The sequence below is a fragment of the Perna viridis genome, chromosome 1, assembly GCF_037379345.1.
Source record: "Perna viridis isolate PV_CMFRI_1.1 ecotype Kerala chromosome 1, ASM3737934v1, whole genome shotgun sequence".
NCBI classification, from domain to species: domain Eukaryota; kingdom Metazoa; phylum Mollusca; class Bivalvia; order Mytilida; family Mytilidae; genus Perna; species Perna viridis.
The window spans coordinates 39,183,483-39,209,259 of NC_142445.1; the positions used below are offsets into that span (position 1 = coordinate 39,183,483).

General features: G+C 32.4%; 2 protein-coding genes across 4 annotated transcripts in view; both read left to right on the forward strand.

The window, feature by feature from the left end:
* Nucleotides 1–18,682, forward strand: part of LOC148628701 (transportin-1-like) — a 30,367-nt gene extending 11,685 nt beyond the window's left edge. Inside the window, exons 7-22 of one of the 2 annotated variants that reach the window (XM_088592726.1) lie at nt 59–238; nt 855–962; nt 1,407–1,467; nt 2,756–3,081; nt 3,790–3,939; nt 4,868–4,942; nt 5,525–5,611; nt 6,173–6,298; nt 6,924–7,082; nt 8,218–8,305; nt 8,732–8,830; nt 9,622–9,717; nt 11,268–11,343; nt 12,858–13,032; nt 15,502–15,624; nt 16,520–18,682. In XM_088592726.1, coding sequence (XP_088448852.1) covers nt 59–238; nt 855–962; nt 1,407–1,467; nt 2,756–3,081; nt 3,790–3,939; nt 4,868–4,942; nt 5,525–5,611; nt 6,173–6,298; nt 6,924–7,082; nt 8,218–8,305; nt 8,732–8,830; nt 9,622–9,717; nt 11,268–11,343; nt 12,858–13,032; nt 15,502–15,609 — 1,914 coding nt within the window. In that variant the 3' untranslated portion in view covers nt 15,610–15,624; nt 16,520–18,682. The remainder of the gene's footprint in view (nt 1–58; nt 239–854; nt 963–1,406; nt 1,468–2,755; nt 3,082–3,789; nt 3,940–4,867; nt 4,943–5,524; nt 5,612–6,172; nt 6,299–6,923; nt 7,083–8,217; nt 8,306–8,731; nt 8,831–9,621; nt 9,718–11,267; nt 11,344–12,857; nt 13,033–15,501; nt 15,625–16,519) is intronic. The other variant, XM_088592734.1, reaches the window with a different exon arrangement.
* A 3,019-nt stretch (nt 18,683–21,701) lies between these two features.
* LOC148628702 (patched domain-containing protein 3-like) overlaps nt 21,702–25,777 on the forward strand; it is a 63,822-nt gene continuing 59,746 nt past the window's right edge. For both annotated transcript variants that reach the window (XM_088592850.1, XM_088592859.1), the window contains exons 1-3: nt 21,702–21,930; nt 23,479–23,725; nt 24,397–24,467. In XM_088592850.1, the coding sequence (XP_088448976.1) occupies nt 21,815–21,930; nt 23,479–23,725; nt 24,397–24,467 (434 nt within the window). In that variant the 5' untranslated portion in view covers nt 21,702–21,814. The remainder of the gene's footprint in view (nt 21,931–23,478; nt 23,726–24,396; nt 24,468–25,777) is intronic.

Genomic DNA, 25,777 nt, shown 5'->3' on the forward strand with positions numbered 1-25,777 from the left:
TATTACATGTATCATGACCATAACATTATTCTTATTTTGACTTAACTTATGTTTTCAGTACATGATGTGCAGAACCCAAGATGATGACGATAGCGTAGCACTAGAAGCCTGTGAATTCTGGTTGTCTCTGGCAGAACAGCCTATATGTAAAGAAGTTTTAGGTTCTCACATTGACAGACTTGTACCAATTCTTGTAAAAGGAATGAAATACTCAGAAATAGATATCATTTTGTTGAAGGTAGGATCACCCCTTTACAATACTTTGTCTTCCTTTTATTGATGAACCCTCTTTTAGACCTTTTCATAGGAAAAAGTAACCTATTCATCTTGTTGTTTATGAAATGAGAAATTTTTTATTTATAAAGAAAAAGAAACATTTCTAGTGTCAGAGCTTATTGTTGTTTTACAATTCTTACATTTCCTTAATGTTCAAATGAATGGCTGTTATCGAAGAGTGTATGATTGGAAGTTGTCCCAAATGCTTTAAGAGAAATGATTCTTCATGGAAATACCGAAAAAAAACTGATTTTCTTGATGAATATTAGAACTATGCATTCTTGTGTACGGCTGGCCTTTATTCCATGGGTCACTTGAGAAGGGCTGAATGCAACATTAACCTCAGCATTAGTAACTGTACTTCAGGGGCTTGTGGCCATATGAAGTAGCTACTGAAGCTGGTACATTCTGAAAACATAAAAATTGTTCCAAATAGAAAAGTAAAATATCACTAATTTTTGTGTGTGAATTCTTAAATGTAGTTGCTGAATTCTTTTTGCTCACAGTATTATTTCTATTGGTCATTTGTGTGAAATTAAATCATGCCCCAGTTAATATGCTTAATTGTTTCTTATAAGGGTGATGTGGAAGAAGATGACATGGTTCCTGATAAAGAATCTGACATAAAACCTCGTTTCCACAAGTCTAAATCTCATACACAGAAACACACAGAAGGAGGTGATGCTGTATGTATTGTTAATGATAAGGAATTGTAACTGTCAGAAAGTAATCAAAGTATCTACTTTTGTACAAGTTTAAGAAGAGGATGTCTTTGTTAACTGAATATCTTTATTTTATATAGTATGAAAGAATAATATGGTGACATATATACATATATCTTAAGCCTGAAGATCCAAAGAAAAGTAATCCAAAACATTCAACCAATGAATGATGTTGAAACTGGCATTAACCAAGACTGTTTACTGAAAAGCAATACACTTTAGTCTTCTTCTTTTTTTTTATTAACTTGTGAAAGTTAGATGTACAGGTTCGTATGATCTTGTTGCAAGTTGGCTTCAAGCAGTGTGTTGTTAAATTTGATAGTACTTGAACAATTAAAAGAGAACATTAGATGTAGTTAAAATAGTAGATTATGATGATTTAATTCCTATGACAATTTTCTGTTCTAGGATGGTGAAGTATCAGATGATGGATATGATGATGATGACAGTTTATCTGATTGGAATCTAAGTAAGATGTCTATAAAGTGTTATTCATTTTACTTCTGCAAAATTTTAATTGCAATATTAAAAGATATAGATAATCTTATACAAAAAGTTGGCATCACAAATGTATTTTTCTCTATCGTTTTTGGCTTAAATTTTTGTAGCTTTTAAAACGTGATCAAAATGTTGAGCACATTTAGTTCAAATGTTTGGAAGAGTAGGTGATAAAATTGCTTGAGTATCAGGTATAATCTGTCTTTTTGAAAGCTATAGTAAATTAATAAATTTGTTAACAACCTGTTTAGAGATATTTAGCTGTAGATAACAGCATTTTATTAGCTCACCTGGCCAAAGTCCTTGTGAGCTATTGCCATTACTTGGCGTCCGTCGTCGTCGTCGTCATTGTTAACAATTATACAAAACTCTCCTCCTCTGAAACTACATGACTAATTAGTACCAAACTTGGTATAAATGTTCCTTGGGGTATCCTGCATAGAACTGATGTGGGGATTTTTGATTCATCAAAAAACATGGCCATTGTTACTAAAAATAGAACATAGGGGTCAGACAGTAGTTTTTCATATATATCTCCTAACCCGTTAGGTTTATCTGAATTCTGACTGGGGTAAAAGTGTTCAGCATGATGAGATCTATCTCTGGTCAAATTTTTGTTTTAATCCGTTAAGCCATGTTGGAGTTATTGCCCTTTTTCAATGATTTTTGTTATTTCTAATGTTATTTCTTTAAAAAATCTTCTCTTCTGACACTACATGACCAATTGAAACCAGACTTGGTATGAATGTTCCTTGGGGTATACTGCATAGAACTGATGTGGAGATTTTTGATTTGTCGAAAAACATGGCCGCCGTTACTAAAAATAGAACATAGGGGTCAGACAGTAGATATATCTCCAAAACCGTTAGGTTTATCCAAATTCTTTCAATAGCTGAAATGATCCATATTATTAGGACTACAAAAGACTCCTTGTAAGAATTATTGTCCTTGAAAGGGGAAAAATGACTTTTTTTTGTAATAGTTTTCAGTCAGTATCTTGAAAACTATGATAGATTAAAAGAAATTTTCAATTGTTTAAAAGATCTTGTGATAAGTCCTACCAAAGACTTCTTGAGTCAAAATTGTTGGGCAACTGCTTGTTTAATTTATTGCCTTTGAAAGGCAAAATTCAACATGGTGAGCGATTCAGGCTCCTGGGAGCCACTTGTTTATTAAAAAAAGAAAATATTTTTCATAAATTTAATTACATTGTGTTCCTTTTTGCCTTTTACATAGAATTTGCAATTATTATTTTTCAGGGAAGTGTTCAGCTGCAGCTTTAGATGTTTTAGCAAATGTCTTTCGTGATGAGATTTTACCTGTTTTACTTCCTATATTGAAAGAGACCCTATTTCACAACTCTTGGGAAATTAAGGAATCTGGCATTCTTGTACTTGGTGCCATTGCTGAGGGTTGTATGACAGGAATGATTCCACATTTACCAGAACTAATACCGTATTTAATCAGCTGTCTTGCTGATAAGAAGGCTCTTGTTCGATCTATTACTTGTTGGACTTTGAGTAGATATGCTCACTGGGTTGTTGGACAACAGCATGAAATGTATTTAAAGCCGTTGATGGAAGAGGTATGAAAATATCACTGAATCACAGTAACTGCCTATTGGCATTCTCTATATTCTTTAATTCATTTTGATGAAACAAACAGGGTTGAACTTTTACCATTGAGATTCTGCAGATGGGTTTGTTTTTTTTATTGATGTGTCAATTGTTGCTTTTTCATATATTTTTATACATGAGTATTTTTTAAAATTTTCTGTTGTGAAATTAAGTAATTATTGTGTTGATTGCATTTCTCTATCTCTCTATTGCTTTTTTCTACAGTTATGAAGTAATAATTTTCTACCATAGTCTGAATATTCAGGAATGATTGGTATGGATTAGAAAATTTATCTTCATGATACCAACTGTAGTGAGAAAAATAAGTCCTGCATTATGATGATTTATCAGAGCTCTCTCTTTCTGTATGGAACAGTGGAGAATCTTTTGAATCTGAGTGTACGACATTTGGTTAAAAATGTTAAAGTGTTGAACTTAGTACATTAGGAAAACTTCCAGTTAGAAAATGTGTATAATTTTCTACTCCACCTGTTATTAAGTAAAATAACTTCAAAAATTTATTTTTTCTGTTGTGTATTTTCTTTAACAATTTTCATATTGGATCTTTAAGCAAGAAAAACAGCTGACTTTTTCATATAGTGTCAAAAAAAACTAGGTGACCACTGATTTATTTGGCCAAATCTTTGAATGATGATCACAATAAAAATGTTTGACAGCTTCTGAAAAGGGTACTGGATGCTAACAAGAGAGTACAGGAAGCAGCATGCTCAGCTTTTGCTACACTAGAGGAGGAGGCATGTACTGAACTGGTTCCCTACTTAGGCTTTATACTGGAAACTTTGGTGTTTGCTTTCAACAAATATCAGGTATAATCTAATATAACAGTGAATTGGATCAAAAGTTGGAAAATTTGCCTTTTTGATTATCTTCCAAATTCCAGTGGGCCATTATTAGTAATATTTTCTGATTTAAATAGCAGGACATTTTCAGCTGGAACATAATAAATGGTGCATGATCCCAACCTCCCCCCTTAATCATATTCACTGATTACATAAGAAATGCAGCAATTCTTTTCCCTATACTGCTTCGTTTATAGAAGGACATGTATTTCAATAGTGATTATGCTATAAAAAAATATCCTAGGTGCTAAGGCACTGCCGCATCCATAAAAAACCTGTTCAAAATCTGGAATTTTTTCGTATCTGTTCAAAGTTCGGAAATTGGTCCTATCTTATTGGGATCTGTTTCTCTATTACCCACTCCTATTCATAATCATGCAAGCACTTGATAGAAAGGTAATTTACACCTACTGGGCTGTGAAAGGAAATTATATTGAGTGATTTTAGACCCTGAGAAAGTGGCACTTATTTTGTGCCAAATTGTTTGGCAGTCATGTTTTGATGCCATGGAGTATTATATTTGATTTCTGATCAACCTGTATGTTTGCTAAGCTATTCAAGTCGATAAAGGGTGGTCAATTGGCACCGGACAAATGGACATTTCCCAAGAAATATAATGATTGTTGTGCATCTGCACAACATATAAAAATCTCTTAGTCAAATTAAAAAAAAAACAAAAAAACCCAAAATAACAACAATGTCGTTCCCTCTTTTGGAAAAAGTGGCCTGAGAACCTAGGATATTTTGTTTATGGCCTTAGTTATATCCTCAGACTTATTTCCTCTGATGGATGGCAATGCAAATTATTATACTGTACTTTTTCTAATAAATTATCTTTAATTATCTAAAAGTACTTGAGATACAGCTATTTGAGTTATCTTATTGTATATTTCAGCATAAGAATCTATTGATATTGTACGATGCCATTGGTACCTTGGCAGACTCAGTAGGACATCATCTGAACAAACCTGTATGTGTATAAAGTAGATTGGGTCATTTGTAACAGATTAGCTATTTTTTTTTTTTTTTGGTTCTGATTTCCCTCTATCGATTTACATGTATATGTACGGGTATAAAAGTAGCTTTGGTCATCCTGTACCTGAATAACTTAATTGTTCAATTCTTTTTGTTCCTCTAACAAATTGTTACACCTGTTTAAGTACTCAGGAATAAATACATATAAAAGTATAAGCAAGGAGAATCTGAGGAACAAGATGTTGTTAAATCAGAGGAAAGAGCAAGAAAACCAACAAAACAACATAAATAAACTACAAAGACTAAACATAGAAACTGAAGATACATTAAACAAGCAACCTTAGACTCTACTAAAAACTGGGAATATTGATGGGATGCTTCAGAAGAGTTAGCATATATGAATTGAGGTGAAACCTGACATATATATTAGACACAATTAGTTTTGTAACATCAGTGTAAAGAAATATTTATATTATAGAACAAATTCTTTTACTCCAGCTGTAAATTTTGAATTATGTATTCTTATAAAGATATACATTTTGTAGTTTTTAAGTTTCTTTGGGTATTTTTATTTCAGGATTATGTGAACATGTTGATGCCTCCATTGATAGAAAAATGGAATGTTCTGAAGGATGAAGACAAAGATTTGTTTCCTTTATTAGAGGTATGGATTAAAAAAAGAACTTTTGGTGGAAGAACCTATTCATTACAAGAAATTATAATGAAGTAGGGGTGTAACAATTCCTTTTTTTTTTTTTGTCAACCGATACATAATTGATACATTTTAAGACTTCTGTCTTTCATGAGTGCCGCCATGCTTCACAAAACAAAGCTGCTTATGTACGAGAAGAAATCAATAGGATTTGATCCATCATTCCATTTCTTATAAAACGTTCAACAAATACATTATTTTTTTTTCTCTGAGTAATTAATTTTTTTTCTCAAAACACTAGCACTATAAAATTTGTTTAAGAGTAGCATCATATCTTTTGTATCTTAAGCAGCCACAACATACTGTGAACCAAATTGTCTCGAAAAAATACTGTGATTTCGGTACATATGGTGAATCTTTTCTGACTTTTAATGAATTGTTGTAACTTAACTTGTGCTAACTTAGAAGTAACTGTTTGGTTAGGTATGTTACGTACTCTGGTTACTTCAATTTGTAAAGTGATATTATGAGTTTAGATTTGGATGGACTCTATGTATTGTTCATTCTTTTCAGTGTTTATCCAGTGTAGCAACGGCTTTACAATCTGGATTCCTGCCTTATTGTGAACCAGTATACAGAAGATGTGTGTCTTTGGTAGAGCAAACTCTAAACCAAAACTATGTAAGATTATTTGCAAAGGTATTCCTTATTTATCTTAACCTGTTCTGTTTATTTTAACATAATCTAAAGTATTTATAAGTAGATTTCGACTTGGTAAAATTTGCATATTGAACAACAACAAAAAATTCAATTTATTAAGTACAGTTTTTAAATCACTTTGTATGCTCTTTCCTATTATGAGATTTTCTGGACCCAAATGAATATGTAAAGATACTATGTTCAACACAATCAATTTAATGTTATCCATAGGGTAGGATGCTGGTCTTGTGTGGAGAAGGTCCTGGGTCACCTGTTTTATGATATACTTTCTTTGATAACTTTGTATATTGACTTTAATGATGACAGCCTCTGGCTCATGATAATGATGAGTGCATGCTAAAGTATTCGTACTGTCTGAAAAGTTCACCACTTTCTGTTGATATGTTTCATGCTTTGAGTATTAGAAAGTGGTTTTATGTACTGAACATAGAGCGAATTTAGTAAGATCTTTTTTGGGGAAAAAAGAAATTTTTAAGATTTTTCATTCCTATTCTCACTGCAGATTTTTAATGCAACCACAAGTTACATTGAAGTAAAATCATTTTGCAGACATTGAAATCATGAATAAAATTCTGTTTTCTATTCACACGTTTGTCTTTTACAGGCCAACCTAAATCAGCCAGATCAAGTGGACCCACCAGATAAGGACTTTATGATCGTAGCCCTAGACTTACTTAGTGGACTTGCAGAGGGCCTAGAGCACCATATAGACTCTCTTGTAGCCAACAGTGACATTCTTAAACTTCTGTACCAGTGTATGCAGGTAATGTCAAGTACTTAAGTACCAGTCCGCATAAAATTCAGACACTATCAGTGGTAAAGCGATTCATGGTCAAGAAAAACCCACCAAACAAACGATGCTTTTTTAGTCTACATATCCTATACTTTCACACAACAACAACCTTTCTGCATACAGATTTGCACTTTATAGAAAATCAAACATTTATCTCCCACTAAAATCAAATGAAGCCAAATCAAAAACAATAACTATTGCAAAGTGCAAATTTCATGTACAATCTATATAATTTTTATCTCAAAAGCGCAACAACCAAATGAAAAACTGAGACTGGTTACTTGATCAGTTACTGTGTCTGAACAAGAAATAAACAAGAATTTGGTGGCTTTTTGACATGCATGAATCACCTTCTGTCTGATTTTTAGAAAGACTGATACTTAATGTGGTTGTTTTATCCAATGCAATCGGTGTTAGATGTGTGTACAACTTTTGTGATGACTTCTATCAGCTCATGATAGAGATGAATGTATGCTAATGTATTCGTACTGTCTGAAAAGTTGTGATGCTTTTAGATACTATGATTTGACATATATTAAAGTTGAAGCCTACAATTTATGACTCTCAATAATATGAACGTCCTCAATACCAGCCACTCTTTTTTGAAAAATTGTAAGAGTTAAGTTACTCATAAGTTATGAAGTCACAATACTTTGATCTACTATGATGTCATAACTTACCACTAATTCCGACCGTAAGATTTCTTTGTGCAAAGGACCGGTCGTACACATGAACTGGACAGTAAAATAAGTTCCAAAATTCACCTTTGATAGTTAAGATGGCTGCAAAATGATAGTGCCGAATGTCAGTCACGTTATGTATATATATATAAGGATCTGTGGAAGCAGTTGATAAGTGCATTGCCTGTCTTCAGTCACTAGCCTGAAACCCAGGTCTAGTAGAACAAGATTCAAGCAAGTGAAATGATGTGTAATTTTCATTGTTTTGTGGTTCTGGTATATTGTATAGTTTTTATATTGAATTGTGGATTTGGACAAGTTGTTGAAAAATTTCAAGAAAAGGACTCTTAGAATACAAGATTATTTACTTAAAAATTGTGGTTCTATGAGATATTTATAATTTTCTTCTCTTTTATATTATATAGGATCCAATGCCTGAAGTTAGACAGAGTTCATTTGCTTTACTTGGAGATTTAACTAAGGCCTGCTTTACTCATGTCAAACCCTGTATTGGTAAGAATTAGATCAACTGTGACTGCTACAGTCCAAGTGACCAGACATTGTGACATGCCTCATATATTTTATATCTTGATAAAAAATATTTCTTGATTCATTGTCTTCAGAAAGGAATACATTCTTGGGATTTATCAGTTATGATGACTTACTAGTCAAATAAATTGAAAATCATTTACTTGAATTTAATTAGAATTGCAGTTCTCTTAATGCAAGGTACACAAGGGCCTCTAAAAAAAAATGTTTTTTTTTTATTTTTTCCATAAGTTTTTTACACAGAGATTAGTAGTTTTTGCTTAGATGCTGCCTTCAAAAAGAAAATAAATATTAAGTAAAGCAATTCTGACATTTTTGTACAGGCGTTTTGATGCATCTGCATTAATTAGCCTCATGCATCTTTTAATATATTCATCACATCCATTTCAGGTGAATTTATGCCGATACTAGCAGCCAATCTGAATCCAGAGTTCATATCAGTTTGTAACAATGCCACTTGGTCAATTGGTGAAATATCAGTCAAAATGGGTAAGGCATATGGGTAAGACATATGGGTAAGACATATGATATTGAAAAGTTCATTTATGTTGATGAACATCATGAGTATCTTTAGTTTTTCTGCTACCTTTATCTGTTTTCTGATAGTATAATTGAGTAGAAACCGTTGATCGACTTATAACCTGCTGATGGGAAAATTGTTTTTCAGTAGTAACAAGAAGCTGTTGATTTAGCATTTTTGGTTATGGAAATTTTACATTGAAACATACATTCTATATACTCATGCTGACAGCTCTAGTCGAACAGGAGAATCATTAATGGGTTTATGCGGTTGCTAATTGCAGTGATGTTACATAAATATTTTAGAGTCAAGGTGCAGTTTTACAAATTATCTCAAAAATGTGTTCGATAATGCAATTGTTGACTTACAAATTTGCTAATAAAAATATTTAAGTAGAATTTTGAGATATTTTTATGACCTTATATAAATAAAATAAAGTATATAGATTTCTGAAGTTGAACTCTAATGACTCAAGATTAAGATGGAATCAAACTTTAAGTTGCAATATGTCCTCCCACAACAGGGAGGGACATCAGGTGCTCAGGAATATTAAGCATGTCCTGCTCTGCTAGGGTGCCTGTCTTATTGTGAGTAAAATCCAGCAACGGTCAAGTTCAGTGGATTGTTAGTTCAGTTAAGTGCAGATTTCTTGCCTTGTCAATCAGATGGAATCTCCAAATGGATCAGACGAAATTTGATGATGACCATAAAATCTTTTGTAATGAAGATACCATTAAAAGCTTAACTTATTTTATTTCAGGAAATGATATGCAGCCATTTATAACAATGGTCATCAATCCACTTGTAGATATAATCAACAGACCAAATACTCCCAAAACTTTGTTGGAAAATACAGGTGAGGAATGAAATATTTTTCCCCTTTGAAAATGATTATTTCAACCTTTTTTTTGGGAAGGCAACTGTACTTAATTTTGCATGACTAAAATGTTTAATATTCTTTCAAGATAAATTTACTCTGTGTGGATGAGATTTAAAATGTTACTGGAAGATAATTACATGTTTGAATTTGATCAGTTAAGTTCCTTGTGGACTTTTTTTTTTTTGGCAAACTAAGACTTTTTAGTTAATCTCAAAATGGGTGTGTGTGTCTTCTATTTGTTCTTACTCAAATGCTTTAGCAGTATAATGAGTGATTTACATATTTTACTGATTATAAAAGATTTACCCCTTTCTTTAGAGGTTGAAATTCACTACTTGCTTTAAACTCATACATATGGAATAGTCAACATATTCATATAGTATGTGTGTTTCAAACTGTTACTTTTGAAGTTAATTCAAGCTCTACTAAGGATCCAGAATGTAGAAATGTCCTTTGTATTGTTTTTGTTATAATTGGCTTCCTTAAGTGTGGTAATTGGGAAAATTTCTGAGAACTGTTCAGATGCTAAAAAGTTGAATCAAATATTAAAAAACAACTGTTATAAATAGGTTGGGAACATTGAGCTCTAAAATCAACAAAAGTTCTCATAGACAATTTTTTGTATATGTGCCAAAAGTCATCAGAAATTATATCTGAAATAGGTATCTGAACTTTTCACTTATAACATTATGTGTAAACTTATTTGTGTTTTGTCTTTTTTCAAGTCTAGAAGTATTGTCATTTTGACAATTTTATGTACACTTTATGTACCATTGTATTGTTATTTATTTTTTGTAGAAATTTACACAAATATCTTGACATAGATGACATAGAACACAAGCTTTTACTGACCTCTTACAATATAAATGTGCACTCACTGTTTTTATCATGTATACAGTGTATTAAGTAGATTTTGAACTCTAGACAAGACTTGAAGTTTTTATGTATTTCTATATTTTAGTAATTTATTAGTTGCTTTTTGATGTAAGTAAAGCATGTAAGATAGTATTTATGACCATATGAAGCCTGCTTAGAAAGCAAAAGATGATAAAGGTTGTTTTGAAAAAAGAAATTTACGAAAATAGAAGTAGTACTTCTAAACTCAGCACACATTGCAAATCCTACTGATTTCAGTGCTCTTTACAAGTCTTTACGAACTGAAATTTAAAACTAGAAGTTAACAGAAACTTTCAATTGTTGGATTTAGGTAGATTCTCAATTTAATGTAGTATGGTAGTGGAAACTTCAAGCCTTTGTTTTAAATTCACAGGTACCCATTCAGATTTGGGTTTGTCAAAATCAAAATTTAGACTGAAAACTGACGTAAAGGATATTATTACCGAATTTGGACATATGAATTTGACAGATGACCGTTTCAAAGTAGAAAAAGGCCGATATCAAATGATTTGGACTGTTTGACTATTTATCAATTTTATTTGCTTGTATCGTTTTGTTGATTTGTTGTTTTCTCTGTTTTTCTTCCCTCTTCATTGCCCTCGTATTGTTATGACAACGACGACATTTAGCGATTACAATTGGTCGCCTTGGTTTAGTCTGCCCACCAGAGGTCGCTCCTATGTTACAGCAGTTTATTCGGCAGTGGTGTGTAACTTTTTATTTATTTCACTTTCAGTCAATTTCTCATATGTCAGTTTTATGTAAAAGCTTTTTGGTTGGAGGGTTTTGGGTTACAAAAAAAGATTTAATTTTGAGTTTCTGATGCTTTTGATAGAATAAACTAAATGTGATATCAAAAACTTCATAATGAAACATTCATGAATTTAGGACAATAATTTGAACTATCTCCATAAGCTTTATCACTGCTCAAATTAAAGTTGTATTGGATATAAAAAATGATATTCCAGTTCAAAAACAAATTGAGCTGAATTTTAAGCAGTTTATTTTTCTTCTGATTTTCTAACTCCTAGCAAAAACTTAGGAGGAAATACATGTATGTTTAGTCATGAACATTTTTCTATTTCTTTGAGAAAGCTGACAATATGAAGTTGACTTTGTATCATTCTATTCTATATATTTTGTTATAAGTTATCAATTGCTATATATTAATTTATAAGTATACAATAATTTAATAATATCTCTAGTAGATATCAAATATATGTGTTTCAAGTTGTTCCAAGTTTTTTGGCATGCTTTAAAAATTGCTTAGCTTAATTTACAAACTACTTTATATTAGAGTTTAATGCTGTTGTTGTACATGCTGACACTACAGATGTACTCTTTTCTATCATTTTTTTCCCATGCTCTCCAAATGTAGGTATTTTATAAATTGGTTCATTTTGTACCTTATATGGTTTTTTAAGTTGTTGAGATCTTTAAGTTATAAATCATTCCTACTTAAAAATCTGACATCTTACAGATATTCTTTATTAGATTTTGTCCACCCCTTTAGTATTCTGTCCTAACTAGAGTTGTTGTAGATAAACTTTATTTTTGGCCGATTTGATGGGTAGCAGCCTTTTATTTTAGCTGTAAAACTACCTAAAGCTGCCAAAAATATCTTCTTGAGTCCCTTAATACTTAAGGATGATTTTTTCCGCTTTTTAGTGTAATTCCGCCAATTGAAATCCTGATTTTACCGTTACAATTCTTTTTTTTTTTTTTTTACTGTTTATCTGTTTATTTACTTCTGATTTTACCAATTTCAGCTTTGACGACCTCGAAAATCATCCCCAATACTTGTTCAGTTGATGTAAAGGTTACATAAGCGGGTCTGAAATAATTGTATGAATAACTGAAATGTTGACCTTTAATAATTAAGTGTTGTTAAATCATATAATGTTAAGACTATTGGAAGTTAACCACTAATATTATCCTATCTACTCATACTAGGGAAATGTTAAAACCCTAATTCTGTATTGCGTTTTGTCTTGTGCAAATTTATATGTCCAGTAGCATGGGCGTGGTCTTCATATATTCACCTTTCTGCACTTCTGTAGTGTTGTCAGTCAGTATTCATTTTATAACTTGTTCATTTCATTTCAAATGTTTACATATTATTTAAAGATTTGTGATGTTCACCTAATGTTAGTTATGTATAACTATAGAATTGTTTTTTTTTGTTTATTTTGGTAATAATCTGTTGTGTGGTTTCAAAGGTGCACCTCTCTTAGAAACATTCGTGACAACGAGGAAAAAGACTCTGCTTTCCGTGGAGTTTGTCAGATGATTCACCAAAATCCTGGTGGTGTTGTTCAGGACTTTATATTTTTCTGTGATGCTATTGCTTCGTGGTCACAGCCAAAACAAGACCTGAAAGAAATGTTCTACAAGGTAACAAAGGGAAATTTACATTGTATGAAATGGAATCTAGGCATAACCAAAAGTTAAACGATGTGGCTGAAAATAATGGTCTTAATACCTAATAGGTTTGAAATGCTTAATGATGATGTCGTTTGATCTTACTATCTGTCTCTTTGAAAATAAAATCAACTTCAAAAATTTTGGAAGCAAGTGTGTGGAAAGGAAATTTTCCTAAATAGTTACGTCAAATTGCTGGAAACTTGTTTTAAGAGTTCATTAGCGCCTGAAAATTCAGATCTAAATTTCAAGAAAAAATTTTGTCGCTGTATACATCAACATGCTTACTTCACACTTGGAATTATGGTACAGCATCACATTTAAAAAAAGTATGGTTTATTCGAGAAAAATGTTTCATTTGTGACATATCTAGTTCAAGTTAAAAACTGCTCTCTGTATTATTAAGTTGTGACAAATGAAAGCTGCTGCTTACACTTGTCAAAATTTTGGTTGGATATGTCTAACTTGCTTTGAAAGACAAGTTTATCAATGTTTAATATTTTACACTATTAGCTTTGGATATTGAGAGGACTACATGAAATGATAAGTCATGTATTAGATAATCTTTAGAAATGATTAATGTTGATATGATCTGATCATGTCCAGTCAAAATCATGGGACCCTGTTAATGGAAAACTGCTAATATTAGTCTTTGTCCAACATATGCGAAGAATAATTAGTTATTAAGGAATAATTGAATGAAATTCTCTAAAGAAAAGTACAAAGGTTTTTTTTTATTCCCATCTACATGAAGTGGTGAGATGTTGAGCAAAATTCTCAGAAAAGTTGTATGTCTGTCTGTCCGTCTTCCCATGGGTTTTTCTAGATGATAACTTTATACATTGTAGTTTAATATCATAAAATACAGATAAAGTTTGAATTTCAGTTTAATTGGATTATTTAAAAGTAATGGCCATTTCAGGTTGTTTTTACCCACAAAAATTTTGTTGCCAAGGTGGTCGGGTATCATTTAACATCCATTTACTGCATACATGTGATTCCTTCAAAAATGGAGATTTGGTTTGAAAACTAGTGGTTTTTTTGGGGGGGCTTTTTTTTTTCTCGTGGCGTAACAAGTCAAATATGTGTGAAACCTAAGGAAAACCTTGCATTAAATCTATTTCCATGAGAAAAAAATGCTGAATACTCAACTTGAATAGTTGGAATGACCCTTTGGATGGATTAACACTTGAACATTTTAATGATTTTATTTATTAATGACAATATTTACATAACAAGAACAACATAAACATAAATAACTTTCAATTTAAAAGTGTCGTCATTACTTTATAGCTACTATTAAATAATTTTCATTTGAAATTTTCACTACAATAGCTACTATTGCATAAATATGCATCAAAATGATTTCATTTCAAATAGTCATTACTGGCTTGGCACCACTTTAACTTTGACTTCCATGGAGCATTGAATTTGGAATAGTACTTTGCTTTCTTGGCAGGAGGAGCTGAAGTTGAAATATTTTGTTTCGGCATTTTAAGGGTTGATGAGAGTGCTCCAAATTGAAAAAATCACACAGTTCCTCCATTGACTTGGATAAAAAAAACCCAAGCCATACTTTGAGTCAATTTTAGTTCCAGAGGATGCATGGTCAATGTTCCCGTAACCATCAAAATATCAAATGACCCACATCAATATTTACACAGTGAGTCCCAATGGTTGGTAATAAATCGTTTAAATCATTTAAGCGTGTGCCACTTAAAACTTGGGATAATTGTCAATCATCTCCTGTTGTTATATAATCATCACACCTTTTAAATTATGTCTCGTTGAGAACCACTTAAGCTCTTAATTATTGTTTATGACCCTAATTAACATGTTCACCTGACTACCTGAGATCAACCGGGAATGTTGTTATTTGATCCCCTCAGGTTTTTTCCTTCAATAAATAAAAAATGGTGTCCAAAGTTTGTTTACGGTATAAAGTTCGGAAAGCGGTAGATTTTTTGTTTGAACGGTAGAATGGTAGGAAGGTTCTGATTCCGGTAGAATTGAACTACCGCCAGTAGGTTCACATGTAAGTTACTGTGAAAGTACTTTTTATCGTGGGTACCAATTTTTGTGGTTTAGAGGAAAATCATCAGTTCATAGATTCTTGAATTTGTGAATTTGACAATGAATAGTGAATTCCTTTTCGTTAGGAACTAAATTTTGTGGTTTAATGAACTATTGAAAACCACGAAAATTTGTACCCCACAAACAATACTTTCATAGTAGATGCCTCATTTAAGGTGCAGACTGTGGCCAAGAATAGAGACAAAATAGCTAATGAAACATTACAGCTGAGAGAATGAATATGTAGAGAAAAGTTATATTCAAGGGGATTCAACATAAATAGAGGATAAACATTTTCCAAATAAAATATAAAAGTAAAGACCTAACTTTTTTGTCCATGTAGATTTAGATATTTATATTCTGTTCCAGATTTTACATGGTTTTAAGAACCAAGTGGGAGAAGAAAACTGGACCAAATTTTCTGACCAGTTCCCACAGCCTCTGCGTGAGAGGCTAGCTGTACAATACGGCGTTTGAATCAGACTTCCTATGGTAAGTTTTAATTTCTCTTCAATTTTGTACAAAAAGAAAAACCTAAAAAAAATTCAATTAGTAAAAGATGTCTTAATGCATTTAATTGATTACAATTCAATGAGATTATTTTGAAAACTGAATCCTAAAAAAATGCTCATATTAATTTTATAGTTACCTAGTGTATATATCAGAAATGATTAATCATGTATTAGATGATCATTTTGACATGATTTGTTAATATATGATCTGATACACTGGGTTATTTAGTTAATAGGTGTCATAGGAGGAGGATGTCATTTACCACACACCCTTTTCAGAAACTCATACTCATGCAAAATGGTGATGCAGGAAACAAAAATGATTTTACAGTTAAAAAATATGTTCAATATGATGTATTGTTTGGCCAAAACAATTACTGCCATATTTCATTTGTAAAAAAGTACAAAAAAAAAACAAGACAAAACAAAAAAGCAAAACACTTTAAAATTGAATAACTAACATGGTTGTACATGACCCAAAAGTTCTTCACCATGTTTCACCAGGACATTGTAATTTACAGTGACTTTCAGTCTTGAAAAATAAGTCAGTTAAATCTGACTTACGAAATCCAGTGAATTCAGAAATGATTTGAACTAAATACAATTGATCATTAATGATGTTTTTGTATTCGTATTATGATCTGAATTCATGGAATATGTATTTTGAGTGAAAGTATATTGAGACAACCAACCATGAGATAATCTCTGTTTCTGAGACAGACAGTCTGATACCATTGATTATTAAACAAAAACAAACCTGGAGCATTGATGATGATTTCTCTTTAAAAATAATTCCGTTCGTCATAGGAATATTGAAATCAACTAACTGTCATAAGTTTGTCATGAACTTAAAGTATTTTTCTTTTCTTTTTCAGGTCATGGGGTTAAGGGAATGTGCTGTCGGGAATATCCCATAGCACCATGGGTCAACACACATGGGGTTGGCATCGCGAAGGGGAGGGCCAACGCGTAGGGGGACCTCTGCAATACACAGCATTGTAACAATGGTAATACAAGATGGGGAATTTATTTTTATCCATTTCCCAAATTACCCATAATGCTGTGGCTGCAGCTCCAAATTTTACACATCTCGCGGAAAGGGAGGGTCGCGTCACTGGGAGGGCTCGCGTTAAACGTATATTAAATCATATTCCACAATATTTTTGGCATCCTTAAGGAATGTTTAGAATACATCATAGCCTATTTGCATGCTTTCTGAGACTTTGTATTGTATAACATCACTTTTGCAGTGTATGTTTCGTCCCAATATTGTCTGTTTAAATAACATCTATATTAATAGTTGTTTGTCATGACTTCTTTAGTATTCCTTACTTTAGGACTTTTGGTACACTTATGTCTACGATTTAAATAGAAGTTTCCCATATCTGTTGTGTTTGCGGGAGTTTCCAGAAATTGAGTTTTTTTTTTTATTTACATATATATTCAAATGATATGTAAAAACTAGAATTGCAGGCTTTGACCTTTTGGTGATTTCGGAAAGTATTCACTATTTTTCATTAAAGTTTTAGCCTTGTGCAATTGTTACCTTTCACCATATCTGATATTTTTTCTATTAAAATATTTTTAAAAAGTCTGTATTATAATAGCTTGATTTTTTTCTATAAACTTTCCTTTATTTTAATGTTTTTGCTAAATTTTCTGATTGAAATAAAGTGTTTAATGTTTATTGATACAAAAACCTTGATGTGGATTGTTTTCAAAGGATAAACTTTTTTCTGGAAACTCCAATTACACTTACATATTTATACAATACTGTGTGTCAGACAGCAGTACTGCCGTATATATTTTCTAGAATTTTTCAAACATTTGTAGTGAAAGAGTTTGATCTTCACAATTAGGATGGCTGAGGTTTCCAGTGTTACTTGAGGTTGTAGTAGAAATAAAACAAGAATTTTCAATGGCTTCTTTGTGTATTGGGCTGTTAGAACTATGTTAAAAATTTACAGCATTATTTTATGTGGGGATACAGGGTGTTCAAGCTATATAGCATGATAATACAAGATATTGTTTCCTCAATCATGATGAAGATCGAGGATCTCTTAGTTGTAAAATAGATTATTCAGAATTGCTTTTAGGCTTTGCAGTAAGCATTTTTCCCTTATATTTTTTTTTCTTTTTCTAACAAGAAATTAAGATAACTTAGTAAGAATTTCTCTGACTCGACAGTATTCTACAATACTCCTCAGGTAACCTGGAACCTACTGTATTGTACTCAGATTATACAAAGTATAAGACCAGGATTGAGCATAATCATCTTCAAGAGCTTAACCAGTGAATTAACACGACTGGAGCTATTTCGACAAATTACTGATTATTTGTCATTGTGACCTAATTATAGGTGTGAAGGTCAAGGTAATAACCTTGAAAGGGTTTGGTAGGAGAGAACTGAACTTTGGTATTTCTTACTGCATTTGCTTGGATACTTAAATCTAACACAGGGATATAGGACCATATTAACTTTGTAAATTACCTGGTGGCTATCATGTCTTTGAAAACATGATAAAAAGAGGGAACATTAAAATTCATATGAACAAGACCAAAAATCCCTTTTAAAACTGGTTACAGATGTGACAACAGTTTCTTAAATGATTTAGGCCAAACTGTAAAAAATACACCAAAAATCTGCCAAGCAAATGTGGTGGGAAATGTTTGGGTTTGTAGTTCTTGTTTTTATTTTTTTTATTTTTTAATTGTCTGTGATCTATACATATATTTGTTATTTATAATTTTTGCAGTGAGGATTTTATTTTTTTAATTATTTTTTTTCTTGTTCTTTTTAATTTTTAATATTGTATATTTTGAATGTTGTGTTAGGAGTTATTTACTTTGGTATTTTTGCACAGGAAGTGTTAAGAATTCTGGGATACTACTGGTTTACTAGTTCAGTTATGAAAAAAAAGAAAAAAATTATACATTTCAACACTGGTTCTCACTTAGGTACTGTCGTCAATGTATTTTGAAATAGTGCTGTTGTAAATAAATTTTATTGTGCATGCTTCAAATAAATGTGAACTTATCTACTGTGTTATCACTTCTCTAGACTAGAAGTTCTAGCCATGCTTCCATAACATTTACTGAACACTACTAAATCCAATGTAAAACACTTTAATGTTTTTATTTTGCCAAGAACAGTAAGCATTTATTTTTATGATGCAAAAAAATTGAGGCTGTACAATGGTTTGGTGCTGATGTTGTCCATGTAGCCTTTTAGACACTTTGATTTTCTATTGAGAACTTGAATATTAGTTGGTGAATCAATAAAATTTTGCAACATGTTTCAAACCATAAAAGGAAGATTGATATTGATTTTGAGGGTTATGGCCCTATCCTTACGAAATTTCAAGGCAAAAAATAGCATTTCATGTAACCATTTATGAATCAATTATCATTATTCCGCAAAAGTCATGGATAAATTTTGATGGTACTACCAGAATATTTTAGAATTCAGAGGCTGAAAAGGGCACAAAGCCATGTTTTTTTTTTATCCAAACAATAGCATAAGTAAAAATGAGTGGATTGCAATTAAATAATTACATAGGGCTTCATACCACAAAAGAATGTTTTGGTATAAATTATGGTAATAACCCTTACTGTTCACTGGTCAACAACAATCATCGTCTTACCAATATATAAAGTTGTAAGGATTTTTATGAAATATCACAAGTTTCCATACTACCGAAGTCGGGTTGACAATTTTTCTTTTTTCTTCAAACTTGGTATAGGAAAGTTAATGCCCCATGTCACTCAATGAATTTTTTGCCAACCAAAACCAAATCACAGGTAAGTGATGACATCACGAAAAACTCTCCTATAAACGTAACCGCGATCGTTCTGATCAAATTTGTTACAAATCCTGACGAATTCGAATGAGCTGGAAACCCTCAATGCTAGATTGTTGTCCGAATACACTAGCATCAAGACGTGATTTTTCAACTCAAAATTACTATTCCCCATCGTCCGTTTAAATCCCAACTCAAAACCAAAATACATCGTTGTTTCTGCAGAAAAGGCATACTCCTAGATTGTATGTAGCACGTGGTACTCATTCTTTGTGAAAAGAACAATACCAATAGGATATAGCTGATCTAATTCAAAATAAACAACATCGTTACGCCTGTTCCTCTGAGTGTACGCTGTAATATAAATGACGTATTATCTTGAAACGACCCTAGTTTCCGGGATTTAATACATCGCATTACACAAATTAAAGAACTCGAGATAAAATTTGGAGACACTATGATGTAAGTCTCATTTCTTGACCCTACACTAAGAGATCGTGGTAAAGGATGACTACTCGTTCCGTTTTGTCAACCAATTTTCCTTTCATCTGTGGCAACATCCCTTCAGCACCCGCTTATGAAGTTTCATATCACAACTCCTACGTTTACTCCTTGTCATAAATTCGAATTCGCTCTTTCCGGTATCACACTGAGCCTTATTCACAAAAAGTCTGTCAAACCAAAATCTTGTGGAATATTTTCCCTACTTAGTTTTTGTCTTATTTTGAACTGTGACCTATTTAACAACACACACACACACGCACACACACAAAGACATTTCTTTCACAAATGTAGTGCCCGTCCAGAACTTTTAAAACTGCAAATATACTGGTCAGAGAGTTCAAGACTGAAGCATTTCTAGACAATCTGCTCAACAAAATTTAATTCTTGATGAAAATCGTTGTATGATAGCTATTTTTAGAGCAAAATATAATATTGGACTTGTTTCACATGAGAGGATGGAAAATCGGTATGCGAGAATTACTTGCTGGCGAGAACTACTCTTTGACGAATAGTGTATTTTATCCATAGAATGTAGTGGGTGACTCGAACCAGGGGATTTGTGCCCACTCTTCTTGAAACTTTTTATAGTTATGTGCAAAATTTTGGCAAAATGTGCCAATAGTAGCCCGGAACCCCCTTTTCCTGAAACCCTTGTACACAATTTCTGGATCCGCTCCGGTATTACGGACCGTTTGAAGGACTCCACAAAAATACTTGAAGCATGGGAACAAATGCAATATTATTTCCAGTAATATTAAAATAGAGTATAAGCACTTTCGTCTGTATAGTCCGAGGTTACTAGGAAATTATATGAAATGGATTTCGAAAACTTTAGCACAAAACATATCAAAATATAGGATTGCATTTTGTATCAATCTTGCTGAATTAAACTGAACCGAAAGTAAGCTATTTTAATTGTTTTTCTAGCGGACAAACTTATTTAATAACAACAACGTTATATACAAAAGTGTGTTTTTCTCATAAAATTATCTGGTCCGGGTACACCCATTTTCAGGAATGGCATTTTTCAAAAAGTTTCGGTAATGTATATATTTATTTATCCGATGTCTTACTATCAAAATTGTTAGACGGGTCTTTTCAGGTGTTAAAGAGAGTCACTCGCAGAGTCTAATCCTCGCGATAAATGTTTTATGCCTTTACCTATGATATTTGATAAACTGCCCACCCTCATTTTTTCAAAACATTTCGAATTTCCTCTTACGTTTAGTATTTATGAAATATGAATTTAAGCGTAATCATTATAAATGGCACATGCAAAGTTGGTCAATTTCCCGATTCGTCGGCACTAGCTAACATGGATTAGAAAGAAAAACTAATACGAGGCAAAATACTGATATAGATAATTAAAACAAAACATACACCAATGAATGAACAAACAAATGAATGAATGAATGAATGAAAGAAAGTAAGAAAGAAGACATAAAAATAAATCACACAGAATTATGGAGGTAAAGGCAGCAAATGATATGTAAATGACTTTGACAACAATTACATGCAACCAGAGACCTATAATTAAATTAATGACAGGTCTATAATGCAACCGTTTTAAAAGCTCCAAATATGCAATTAAAATATTCCACTTAAAATAACCTAACCCGAGTCATTAAATTCTGGGCATTTTCCCCCACATATATTTTGAAGATTTATTTTACTTTTAAGTTCAAGTACCGGACCTTTTTTAATACTGAACTGTTTACTAAAAAGGGGGCGTGGTCAATGGGCGGTCGTTGTGGGTCAATTTTCACTATTCACCGGAAAATGTAAGATTACTATAGACAGTATGATGTGAACCCAAACAAATACAACTATGTCACATTATTTCCTCATAGCTTCATTCATGACAGTATGGCCAGCTTTGAGGATAAAAAATGCTCGACTAGGAAACATTCAAGAAGAAAAAGATCGTATCTAAAATGGATTAGCGACAAGATAATAGGCAGTCTCGAGAACACGTTTTACAAGTAAGTTTTGTGCTTACTCATAGTATATTAAGGTGCCTGTTTTCTTATGTTTGAACACCGAATCCCCAAGTACATGTATAGTTATTTATTTGAAAAGAAAGTCTTAATATAAGCATAGACTTGTGCATCGTCTAGAGCTCCTCCTTATCCAAAAAAAGGATTAGAGGTTTTTCTGTTTCCTTTAGATCAAACTGAACAAGAGCTACTTGTAAGATAGGGCAACTGCCTCATTGGTCTTGTGGTAGCTTAGACTTAGTCACTTCCAAAGAGGTTGTGCATTTGACCCCTAGCTATGTCACACCTAAGACTTCAGTGACTGCCTCTCATTAACACACAACAGGGCCGTATCCAGACACTATGGAAAGGAGGATGCTAGCTGAAATTCATCAGAAAAAAGGGGACATGAAAATAACAAAATTTTTTTATGAAAAGGTGGTGCCAACCCCTTGCACCCATCCTCAATAAATCAATCAGTCAATTTAGTGTAAAGCAGGTGCACCTGTAAAAGACCTTAATTGTGAGCCACAGAGACATAAACAGTAGATACTGTTATCATTAGAGAAGGAACAGAAGTATATGGGTTCTTGAATTTGTGGTTTTGAGATTTTCAGTAGACACATCAATGAAAATCTCCTTTTTGTTGGTAACCAAATTTCATGGTTTGGCCTACCCATGAAAACCACGAAAATTGGTACCCCACAAACAATAGCACTTTCACAGTATGTATGTTAGTTTCAAAATTAAAAGACAAAATCTTAGAATTTTAAATCTAGATCTGTTTTGTACTTTTTCTAATTTACTAAGATGTAAAACACTCATGAAATTTCCATCATGACTCTTCATTTCGGTCACTTGGTGTTCTAGATCTGGTTACTGTAAATGTATTAATTTTAGGGGGAGTAATAGTTTTCCCATTTGGCAACAGACAGAAGAATGTAAAAATAGTACCCTGTGAAATCAATTTTAAAAACAGTATTCTGTGCCACTTAGATCTGATTGAGATTGGTTTGGGTTTAAGACTTGAACATTTTTTAATGGGTCTTGGGGGTCAACTTGGCAAAAGAAAAAGGCCAGAAATGTGCATATTCCTCATGTCCAGACAGTAACTTGACTTAAAGTGAACAAACCTCTTTGAAATTGTACCACAAGGTGCTGCACTGGTAAAGAAAGCCTGGGATAGACTTAGGGATGTTGTGACTGGAATCATTGAGTAATTAGGGGCCAAAAAGCGGCCACATCAATTCTTTCAAATTCTTATCCTGTTTCAACTGTCATATTGATTTAGTAATTCATAGCTGTATCACACTTATTGGTGTATCCATACTTAACCAAACTGTTCAATATCCAACCTCAGCAATCATATCAAGCTGTGCATTGTGAAGCATTTTATTTAAGTGTTTAAACAACATATTGGGATAGTTGTATATAGCAAGTAGACATTGTACATAATCCTGCTACACGAAACTTTAAAATATTTTTCGCAGATGCTCAGTGAAGAATTTTTCCTTAATGTTTTTTGTGTTTAGTGGTATTTATTTGTACTTGTAGATTAGGAGAAAAAGTCGCAACTTATCCAATATGGACCATCATTATTTGTATCTCTGTTTGTGGTCTATTTGGCATTGGAATGAAAGATTTCAAACAGACAACAGAAGATGCTGAGTTATGGGTTCCAGATTTTTCAAGAATTCAACCAGAAAGGAAATGGGTTTTAGATAAATTTCCTCCTATAACAAGATATGCTTCACTGATTATTACGGAAAACAATGTACTTTCAGACAGATCCTTCAATGCTGTAAGTTTATAGAAACATGTACTTGTATTGTAGTTAAATATAAAAGTAGATATGGAATGATTGCCAATGAGACAGTCATCCACCAAAAGTCAGGCAACGAACAATGAATCTTCCAAATGTCCATGAGCCAACCACCATGAGCAAATTATCATCTAGCCTTTACCACTAAGTGGATTTCATAACTAAGATTCTAATTGATCTCTTAGAAAAAAATCAGGTTTACAAATCTGACTAAATTGTGTAATAAGACAACATGAAAATAGAAAGATGACAAAACATCTACAAATTAAGTTTCTGGCCTTTGTTAGTTGTATGAAAATATGTGCACTTAGGGCATTGACTTTACAATTATTTTATTTTTGTAGAATTTGAAAAAATACATGTTAGTAAATTCTAATATAGGCCACAAAAAATATGTTCGTTTCTTGCTAACCTTCCTACCTGAGTTTTTTGTGCCTTCCCTAAACATTTTATTGCCATTTTGGCTCTAGCATGGTTAAAGTCTAGATTGTTTCCCCAATTACTCAATGTGAAATGTTTTTGAGAAATAAATTAATTTCCTACCTACCTTCCCAATTTTACATGCTCGAAGCGGGAAACGAGACTATTATTTTTTCAGTGTCCTACCTTATAGAAAGTATCTAAAATTTGTTTATTATTTATTTATTTAGATGTATGACTTGTATCAGCAAGTCCTTGACATTGAAGTGAATGGGAGGAGGTTTGAGGACATGTGCTTTAAGTAAGTTATTGGAATTTATTATAACAAATTTCATTATTTAAAAAAAAACTCATATTGGTGATGGCAAGAATGAGCTGACTTCACCCCTGTTTATGCAGGATTCCAATCTAATTAAAACTAGATCCATCAGTTGTTCCATTCAGCCACTGCATGTCAGATGACCTTTTCAGAATCCTCGGGGTTTTCCCTTTAATAATGCTTTCAAAGTCGTGAAAGATGAAATAAGATTGGCTGATGAGAAGGGTCATCAGAACAGAAAGTAGGATAGGATGTTATAATATCCTACATGCAGTGACTTAATGGAACAATTGATTGATCTAATTTTAATTCTAATATGACGTGCTTCAAAGCTCTTTAGACTACAGTCATGGTAAAAAAGTGATTAACACATGGCCAACATTTTGTGCTACACATATGCTGCTTGTATTAAAAATATGAAGAAACTAGTCCTATTATAATCAAAATAAATCATGGAAACTCCATTTTATCATTGTTTTACCACTGGCTGGCCATTTATGTCATTATTTAACCCCTGGGTATGGCTCTGGGTAAAACAATGATAAAATGGAGTTTCAGTGATGTCTAGATTGGTGGGGTTCAGGCTTTTTGTTTTAATACCTTGTCACATTTTGTATTTTTATATACGTTCTTTTGTGTTGTACATTATGTTTTTCAGGTGTTAAAATTTTGTCCCCGTTGTTGTTTTGTCCCAAACTCTAAAACATCGGGGTGTTGCATTGCAAACTTACACAGCGTTCATTATACACCTAATATAAAGTAGTAGCCCACTTGAGGCTTGAGGCTTTTAAAGAGGGTGGTACACAGCCAAATGTGCCACGTACATGTATGATAATCATATGATAATATACATGTGATAGTCATATGATTATCATATGATTCTCATATGTTAATGTTGGCTTTGAAACATGAAAATCATGTGATAATCATATGTAAAACCAAAACATGATTATCACATACTACTCAGTTCGTATATTGCAAGCCATATGATTCTCATGTGTGACACTTTTAGCTGCATCAGTCTGTAAATTGAGTAACTACAAACCAACTGTCACATTTGTAAAAAAAAAAATGATCTTTTGAACTTAAAAGTTTACTGTGAAGACTGTGCTACAAAACTAAACAAAACTTTCACATTACGTGTATGTGTTCTCTGATATGATTCAGTAAAACTGAGGAATTGTATATGTAATTACAAAAAAAAATATTTAAGTAATTGTGGATTGAGGAAAAACTTCAGGAAAAAGCTTGAGTCTGTTTAAATATACCTTCTTGTACAAATGCTTTATAAG